The following is a 9,686-nucleotide window of genomic DNA, read 5'->3' on the forward strand; positions in this document are numbered from 1 at the left end:
CAATCCATCTCTTTCTACGCATACTTTTTGGTTAAAGCACTGGTGTGCAAGATATCATTACTACATGTTCTTTCACAGGGAATAAGAAAAATTATACAAAGGTTAGAGGTAACTGTTTATAAACGTTTGTTCTCCCTCAGGTGCTGGTGCCAGCGATGTTCTCATGGCAGTTCTCGACGAACGGCGCGACGCCTCCGGGCGCGGTGGAAGCTGGCGTCACCGCTGAAGGAGAGAAGTTATACTTCGGCAGAGTCACGCACGACGGCTGCACCACTCCTGGAAAGGTAAAGGCTGCTGAAAATACACATGCTTCAAACAGCCAGAAGTTGATGCTGACTGTACATGAACTGTATTTTGCATACTTATTTTGGGGAATAAACAGTATGTTGTTTAAAATAAAGAGAAAACCTAAGGAAGCTGTAAGCTGAAGATTCTCTATCCGCTCTTCGAAAGAGAAATACTGAGAATGTAGGATGTAAGACGGTACTTGACGCTGAGCGCCTGTCCTTTAAAAATTGCAATAAAAGTGTTTGAGACATTTGTTATTTTTTCCAGATTCATCCAAGCCATGGCGTTTGTTACTATCCTTTCGATGGCGAAGAGAGAAGCAGCGCGGAGTACGAGTGCCTGGTCCTCATGTAGACCTCATAGATCTCTCATACACCTCGTGAAGACCACGTCGTGTACCTCATGAAGACAATAAAGAACTAAACGTGGTCATTTAATTTAGAACCTAGCTGCAAGGTGCTATAACGTAATATAGAAGAATAATTTATTTTAGACTTCTTTTAAAAACCAAACATTACATCATATTACTAAAGCAGTGTTTACGAATTTTCTTATAATTAGAAAAAAAGATTCAAATTAAATTAATATATTAATTTTTACTTTAAAGTGTTTTTTTTCTTAATTTACTTAATTTTCAATTCTAAAGTCCTTTGTTCCTAGAATTAAATTTATGCAAGTTACTTAAAACTGTCTATACGTTATCAAAGTACTTTGTGAGAAAAGAAAAGTCGACAAAAAGTTGCCGAATCTTTAAAATTTACAGCGCCTTGTGAATTTTTGCAGCAAATTTTCTTAAACCAAAAATTTTTTGGTGAAACTTTCTTGTGAAGATTTTATTATACGTAATTGAAAATATTAAGATAGGGTTACTGAATTATTTACATATGTTACTGCGGATTTAAGGTGAGGAAGGAGGAGATTGATAATGCATTTGTAATTGCGGATATCTGTGGGTAGCGGTCGCATTGCTTTTTGACGAATTTAAGTAGGGGCTATCTCTTTGACCACCTTATGATATAAAAAAATGTAGTTCAAGGTTCTATTCCAGAAATATAGATCTTATCGTCCACTATATAAAACCATGTTCTCTTATCAACTATCAATGCCTCTTATCAATCTTACCAATATAAATGGGAAACTATACGATGGATGCTTGTTAGAGTCTGTAGCCTAAACTGTTGAACAGATCTCGATGAAATTTAGCATAGATGTAGAGAATAGTCTGGAAGAAAACATAGGTTAGGTTACTTGCTTTTGTTTTGTTTTTTATTTTAATTCCACGAGGACAGAATAATTGCCGAAAGCAAGCCGTTGTATAAAACATGTTGCTCGCGACTTCGTCTACGTTTAATTCAAAAATATAGCCTATGTTCCGCATGACGTAGCTTTTTAATGGTGAAAGAATTTTTGAAATCGGCCCAGTAGTTTTTGAGTTATTTCAATACATTCTTAAATACAAATCTTACCTCTTTATAATATTAGTATAGATGTTTCAATCCAATATTATTATAAATGCCGGTGTTGCAGCAAGGTTATGTATTTGTTTATAAAGTTTTCTGCGATCATTGTAATCGTCGGTTGAATCATTCACGGGTCATTCCCATGCCGATAATCGAACAGGACGCATGTCTTGTGTTGACGTTTGCTTAACGTTTAGATATCACATAAGTCATTGTGCGAACAAAGTGGGAAACAATGGAATCGTCTTTCTTCTTAATATTGTTCTGTGAGTATTTGTTTTTTAATTTATCAATGACATAGTTTTATAATCATACTAATATTATAAATGCGAAAGTTTTATTGGATGGATGTTTGTTAGAGTTTGTAGCCTAAACGGCTCAACGGATTTCAATGAAATTTGGTATAAACGTAGAGGATAGTCTGGAAGAACACATAAGCTACTCACTTTAGTTATTATCTAATACCACGCGGAGTCGCAGGCGAAAGCTAGTCTGTCATATGTTTATACTCTATTAGTTCAGTTGCGCAAACGTTTTTCAAGTTAAACTAACCATTAATTTGCAACTTGTTATATTTTTAATTGTTTTAGGAAATAAAATACTTAAATATGCTGAATTCCAAGAAATTAACGCGCCAATGTCTAATTGGTTTAAGATATAGAATGCAAAATATGACAGTTGGTGTCGTTTTGTAATTTACTTCGAATTTTAAAAAATATTTCAGTAAACATAATACTATATTTTATAAGACCAGTTCTGTTTTATGCTAACATATGCTTTGACTAACACATGTACAATAATTTTAGCAACGCTTCCCAGACTGGAACCATGTGTTTCCCATTAGCCTAACAATGAACCTATGTCCTAAGTACAAAGTTTGATGTCTCGGGTATTTCCCGTCTGTAATAACAGAACTTTACCATACTATTATAGAACATATTGAAGTTTATAGGACTATGGTATATATTGATTTTTTGTATCTACCGAAAATGGTATTATCTAGCTGTTGCTCGCGACTTCGTCCTCGTAAAATGAATAAATAACAAAGATATAGCCTATGTTACTCAGCTTTTCAATAGTTAAAGAAATTGATTGACGTCGGCCGCGTTTTTGAATTAAATGACTCAAAAATAAATTTCAAAAACTTTAAATAAATACATAGAAAAATACAAATCTTTTCCCTTTATAATATTCGTATAAGCTATATAGCTATAATTTTTTAGTTTTTAATTAAATAAATATTTCTTAGTTTATTTTCCCAAATTATTTTTCTTATTCCCAAATTATTTCTCCAAAATAGAATATTTGATCAACCGCAAAAATTAAATTAAAACTCTAAGGGCCTCTCCCACCAAATTGTAAATTCTCTGATAACGTGTAAAACATGTGATGGTAATATCGGATTTTGTTACTTCATCAGTGACGTAATTTTTAAGCTATCTGAGCCTGTATCAGCCAGTGGTGGGACAGGCCCTTAGGTATATAAAACCTCGTGAACCAACCCTAAGGGTAACAAGTGACTAATGTTCAGTATAGAAAGAATACATTGTAAAATACTGTATTGCATGTTAATTTTCACTTAGTAATGACAGAATTAGCTTCAAGCGACATTGATAATTATTCAAATTAACTTGTACTGAAATAACATTTTTACCGGTTTGAGGGTAATAAAACTAAGTTATTGTAGTTTTGCTTTATTAATGAAAACAAAAATGTCTTTATTGATGAACCACAAACCGCAGTGTCAAGTTAGAAGGTTGTATGTAATGCCATATCTGAATTGCTTGATCTCAAGATCATTACATTGTTTGATGGAAGTTTAGTTATAAAACTGCATTTGTGCAACAGAGAAGAGCTTATGGTATCATATTTTAATATTATAAATGCGAAAGTATAGATGGATATCCATCCATTGGATGGATGTTTGTTAGGGTCTGTAGCCTAAACGTCTAAACTGATTTCGATAAAATTTGCTATAGATGTAGAGGATAGCCTGGAAGAACACATAGGCTACTCACTGCTTTTATTTAATTATACGCGGACGGAGTCGCGCGCAATAGCTAGTTACTAATATTATAGATGCAAAAGTTTAGATGGATGGATGTTTGTTAGAGTTTGTAAGCTAAACTGCTTAATAGATCTAGATGTAATTTAGCATAGAAGTAGATGATAGTCTGACAGTACACTTAGGATATAATTTTATTTTTTTTATATTCACTCTGACGGAGTCGCGGGATAGTATTAGAATAATTCGAAAGTGTTTCATTTCCTAGACTTCTATTTTACCTGGAATTCATCATAGAGCCAACAGGCTAACAGAATTACTCTTGACTATTGTTTGTATTATATGATTTTTTTCCTCTAGTTGCCGGGACAGCACTCACAGATATGCGCAATAACTGTAACTTGGCCGGGTTTTACGCCGAGCTGGGCTGCTCGGCGATGTCTGATACCAACAGTACAGATTGCCCGGATGCCTACACCTGTCCTAAATTACATCCAGACCCTAGCGTATGTTATTATAGGTAATGTGATTTACTCAGAAACTTAATGTTGTTGTTTTATTGCCACATCATACTAATATAAATGCCAAAGTTTAGATGAATGGATGTTAGAGTTTGTAGCCTAAACGACTGAACGGATTTCAATGAAATTTGGTATTGACGTAGAGGATAGTGTGGAACACATGGGCTACTTACTTTTGTTTTTTTAATTCCTCGCTGTCGGAGTCTTGGCCGAAAGCCAATACAGCTATAGATACATTTGTTCTCGTATCTATGAACTAAGCTGTTTCCAAGTTTGATTATTAATTAGTGTAGCGTTCGAATTACTTTTATCTAGTTAATAAGTAATAATACGGTTTTTAGAAATCGTTTTGTTGGCATTAGTACCTAATAAAAATGTTATTAATAAACTCATAGTTACATTTGAATTATACATCTGACTGAAAACCAAGTTTGTCGTTAAATTCTATTGTTTTTTAAATATCTCCGGATATCATGAGTTTTTCAATTTGAATCAATGTCGAATTGCATTTTAAATGGCCGTTATAAAATGTATATTGCCAAATATGTAACACGAAGGTCATCGACCTTGTGTTCGATTTTTAAAAGGCGCAAGATTTTCGTCATCCGTGCGTCGAATGCAACGGACAAAAAGATGGTCACAATCACAATTGACCTTTGTAAGTTTTTTCGGAAATACCACGACCTTACATTGCTTACTTTGGTGACTGACTGTATACAAGCTTGAGTAATAAAAACGTAAAGCAACAATAGTTATTTCTTCCTTAAAGTTATGGATGACTGATGTTTATCGTTGTAATAAATTATTTTTTAATCTGAAATCGGAAGGTTATATTACCTAGAACATTATTTCGTAACTAATTTAAAACTTATGACTAATAATTTAAAGGCTATTTTTCCGGTGATGCCACCGACTAGTTTTTTCTATCTATAAAATATAAAAAATACGCGATGTCCTGGATTTTTCCTATTGTTTTCAACTGTTTGTGGTTATCAATTTTATTTAAACTTACTATATTTTAAATCAATTCACTATAACTTTTGTATGTAAATTTCTAAATATTTAAGTTAAAAATATTCTAACTGAATAATATTTAATATGTAATTCCAGAGGTGTCCCATATAAAGACCGTTCGATGATCCCACAGTCAGCTATAAAGAACCCTTGTTCACTCGCCTGTCAGTGCACCGTGTCTGGGAAGCCGAGTTTCGATTGCGCGGCTGTCGACTGTGTTGAGACTTTCGATGCTGACATGCAACAAGAATGTATCAAGACGTATGAATTAGAATCGTGTTGCAGTACGGGAACCGTTTGCGGTAAGAACAAAGATTATAAATGCGTAGATTATGTCTCCTTTAGTAGTTTCCAGTTTTATTTAGTGTCTAATCCCCTTTATCTATCTTTGACGTCAATTAATTATTACGATTATGCATACAAAACATACTATATCTTTCAATACATTTTAGATTTAAGTGGTATTGTCTAGCACTATTTATAGTCAAAATCTACCCTATAACAATAAGCAACCCTATAATCAGTTGAGTCTATTTGACAATATTTAAAACTTATACAGACATAGACAGGACATAAAGGAGGTTCCTATAATAATAATTTAATTTCACTTATGTCGGGTCTAATTGGTGTATTATTTCTTAATTATTTTTTTTAAATCGTAAGTTAAACTGGCCATTAATAATGCGTCATGGAATAACAATGTCCTCCTTATTAGCTCGTATCCGTATGATCTATTGTCCACATGTAAATATTTGTCATGATCAGAATTAATTCCGAGGTGACTTCCTGATTTTAATTGCTGATAGGAAGTCCTGTTTTTTATTACCTTCTCTATCTATATAGTGAATAAAATTAAATAGCTTGTGCAGTAGACAAAAACATTCGAAGTGGGAAAGTCCATTCTTTTTTTAAATGTTTGGGTATGAGAAATCAAGTCAAGTAAAAAAAAACAGATTAATGATTACACTTCACTAACCCGTTTCCCCTGTTTGATGACGGAGAGTGTAAATTTAATTGAGATTTTTCTTGTGTCACTACAGCAGTCAATTGTTTTGTTTATTCTTGCTTGTTCCGCAGGCAAAGACGCAGTGGCTGCACTAAAGACGTGCGAAGTAGACGGGAAGACATACAGGGAAGGGGAATCTTTCGAACCAAAGGACAGTCGTAAGACATGCATCTGTACAGCGCAGTGGAACGGTACAATTGAAGACTCGTCGTACTGTCGCGATATTAATTGCGGAATTGAAATACACTACCAAGATAAACTATTTCAGAACTGCGCGCCAATCTTCCTAGGAAGCGATTCTGTTTGTCCTATCGCGTTTACATGTCGTGAGTATTCAATCACTTGTATAATTTTATTAGTAATTCATCCACGTGATATTTAAAATATAGCCTACTAGCTTTCGCTTGCGACTCCGTCCGCATAGAATTAAAAAAAAACAAAAGTTAGACTAGCCTATGTGTTCTTCCAGACTACATCTATACCTAATGTCTTTAAAATCCGTTCAGCCGTTTAGGCTACAAACGCTAACAAACATCCATCTAAACTTTTGCATTTATAATATTAGTATGAAGTATGATGTTACTCAGCGATATCGTTTTCTTATGGGGCAAGAATTTTTGAAATCGGTCCAGTAGTTTTTGAGTTATTTCAATATGTACATAAATACATACTATATCTTATACTCGTATTCTGTTTAATATTTAAGATTTTTGTTATCTATTTCAGCTACAAACTCATCAAAGGTCGTTCGCGGATTGAACTTGCGGGCGGTGAGTTCGGAATGCGTGTTCGGGAATACAACTCTGTCGGTCGGTGACGAGGTAACTGTGGACGAGGAGTGTACTAAATGTACCTGCAGTGTACCACCTTTCGTGTCGTGTACTAGGAAGATTTCCTGTACTGATTAGATGCAAAGTACAAAGAACTTTATATTGTACTTGATTTTGATATGTTAGATTTCTTAGCCCTATATAAGGACTAATGGAACTTAGAAAATGTACGATTTTTTCTTACTTAGATATAGAACATGCTGCTTTATGTCTTAATATTTTGAAGTTTTTGAAATAAAAAAAATATTTTTATTTATAAAAAATGCATTATGCTAAATGCCAATAAATTGAAATTTGATAACTTGATGTTTATGAAACAAAAAAATCATTATAAAGAAGCTAAGAGTGATCTCGAATGTATAAAAAAAAAACGATTCATTGAAATATTTTATTTCACTTGTATTATAAGTACTTAATTATCTACTGAACATATTATATTAGTAATAAATTTAAAACTAGTTTTTATTTACTAATAAGGATAAAATATTAAAAATAGATTAGGGATTACTTACAATTATGTACAAAGCGTATACAGCCTTAAGAGGACTTTTGTAAATAACTTAAACCCTACATTTTGTGACGACTTAGTTTTACACTTAAGTACTTAAGATAAAAAAATAAATGCAATATAAAAATAAAGTATATCTTTAATGCTAACGATTATATACGAACTTACGATTTATAAACTTTCTTACTTAGGAACAATAAAATATTTGGCAGTAATTCCTTAATTAATTTTAACCTAAATATAAAACTAATTTTAAAAGTACAAAATTATGAGCAAAATGAATTAAATCATTTGTTAATTTTATATTCAATTATTTTTGGAAAATATTGAGCGCTGTCCGCTTGAGCACTGAGGAAATATCATGTAACGTTACGAATATGTTCTCGAAATTGTCACACAAAAATTCTACGAGATATATTTTGATGTTATGAAAATGTTCGCAATAAGCCCTCTGTTTCTTTTTCTGACAGAATTTTGGCGCAAAAACAACCGTCATGCTGTCAATATTGCCCATTAAAATAAAGATTAAAATCTTTTAGATCGTTTTATTTCTTGTTTCGTAGTTTTGTAAAGTTAACATCGAAAATAATAATTATACTGAATATAGAAATGCATCGATGACGTCACAGAACATTTTTCTTTTTACTGTTCTAACGAATCTAAAGAAAATTTTGAACATAAATTTTGTAGGTTAGGTTTTGTTAAGTTTAACTGAAGCAAGCCAAACCCAGTTCTATGCGGAACTTCTGGTTCTTTCTACCGACATCCCTCACAGCTACATCCAGGAGCGGCAGACGTCCAGCCTTGTCAGTTTCATACTGTAGAACAGTTTCTTCCCATTCTTGTTTCTTATACTGGAAATGAAGATAAGAAATTCGTCATGATGATAAAGGTAACAGAATAAAGCAGAAATGAAATTTTAAAATGTACATTTTAATTGCTGAGAAGGTAAAGGAATTATCGATATCGGAAATATTAGAATAGTTTGAGTTAAGTGTTAATAACCTACATCGCTTGCAGAACAATTAGGGGAAGAAAGCGTAGCGAAGTTGCAATATAAAATAGTTACCTGGCAGTTATCTAACAAAGCTTTGTATCTAAGTCTGTTATTGGCTTTGGGCAGGATCTCAGCGTCGTTGTAAGCGAGGAGTTTGAGCCCGTGTCTGTAGTTGTGCGTCGCTGGATTGTAATACCCAATAGTATTGATGCAGTGCAGTGTCACATTCTGAACAGCGCGCGATGACATCAACTGTAGGTATGTCAGTTGGCTATGCTCCGCTTTATATGATATCTGGAACATGGATACATCATATGCTGGGTGAGATTTTGCACTAATCAAATTATTAGATAGTTTCGAAACACGAATGTTATGTTTATTCAAGACTAGCTATCGACTTGTTGTTCGCGACTTCGTCCACGTAAATTGAGAATTGTAAAAAAATATCCTATGTTACTCAGCGATAAAGTAGCTTTTAAATAATGAAAGAAGTTTTGAAATCGGCTTTATAGTTTTTTAGCTATTGCATTACATACAAAAATTAAAAAATACAAATCTTTCCTCTCTACAATAGTAGTATAGCAACTTACCGTGAATCCATCTTCCACTTCACTGAGCCACGCTTCATGGTCTTTTCCTTTGTATACAATGTCCTGGGACTGCATCGGCTTCGGGAACACGCAACTGGCGCCAGTAGACATATCGCAGTATACTAATATGGCATCGTTCATATCCCCGCCATTTGGATCTATCCAATATTGACCTGAAAAATTATTTTAAACAATTTTTTTTAAATGCTCTTGTAGACAACCTCTATTAAATTACTTATAGAACAAAAACGCTAACTTACCGCTTTGGAATTCAGGGTAGTGATATTTAATATCGCCACAAGTCTTTGCGGGTGCTTCCTTAGTGCCGTCCGGTTTGAGGAATTTGTTGAGAGACACTTTGAGCTGTTCGTAAGCTTTCATCACTATCTTCTTGCGTTCCGCCGGCGACATATCTTCTTTAAAGAACCGCGGTGGCATGCTATTTGGATCATCTCCCAATGGATCGG

The 9,686-nt window shown here is 33.6% G+C and overlaps 3 protein-coding genes across 3 annotated transcripts in view; 2 read left to right on the forward strand and 1 right to left on the reverse strand.

Moving 5' to 3' along the window:
• The window catches only part of LOC106106237, a 4,352-nt gene extending 3,458 nt beyond the window's left edge, over nucleotides 1-894 (forward strand). The window contains 2 exon segments of the mRNA XM_013286787.1: nucleotides 94-284; nucleotides 556-894. Coding sequence (XP_013142241.1) covers nucleotides 94-284; nucleotides 556-642 — 278 coding nt within the window. The 3' untranslated portion in view covers nucleotides 643-894.
• A 986-nt stretch (nucleotides 895-1,880) lies between these two features.
• On the forward strand, nucleotides 1,881-8,165 carry LOC106106346. Its single transcript, XM_013286923.1, has 5 exons — nucleotides 1,881-2,014; nucleotides 4,114-4,273; nucleotides 5,385-5,590; nucleotides 6,366-6,620; nucleotides 7,021-8,165. Exons 1-5 carry the CDS (start codon nucleotides 1,984-1,986, stop codon nucleotides 7,200-7,202), a joined length of 834 nt encoding a protein of 277 aa, XP_013142377.1. The 5' UTR covers nucleotides 1,881-1,983; the 3' UTR covers nucleotides 7,203-8,165.
• Nucleotides 8,166-8,263: 98 nt separating this feature from the next.
• LOC106106187 (collagen alpha-1(II) chain-like) overlaps nucleotides 8,264-9,686 on the reverse strand; it is a 12,149-nt gene continuing 10,726 nt past the window's right edge. Inside the window, exons 14-17 of the mRNA XM_013286734.1 lie at nucleotides 9,480-9,686; nucleotides 9,220-9,392; nucleotides 8,702-8,923; nucleotides 8,264-8,486 (exon numbers count right to left, since the gene is read on the reverse strand). Of these exons, the coding sequence (XP_013142188.1) occupies nucleotides 8,340-8,486; nucleotides 8,702-8,923; nucleotides 9,220-9,392; nucleotides 9,480-9,686 (749 nt within the window). The 3' untranslated portion in view covers nucleotides 8,264-8,339. The remainder of the gene's footprint in view (nucleotides 8,487-8,701; nucleotides 8,924-9,219; nucleotides 9,393-9,479) is intronic.

The sequence above is a fragment of the Papilio polytes genome, unplaced genomic scaffold (assembly GCF_000836215.1).
Source record: "Papilio polytes unplaced genomic scaffold, Ppol_1.0 DF822289.1, whole genome shotgun sequence".
Lineage (NCBI taxonomy): Eukaryota > Metazoa > Arthropoda > Insecta > Lepidoptera > Papilionidae > Papilio > Papilio polytes.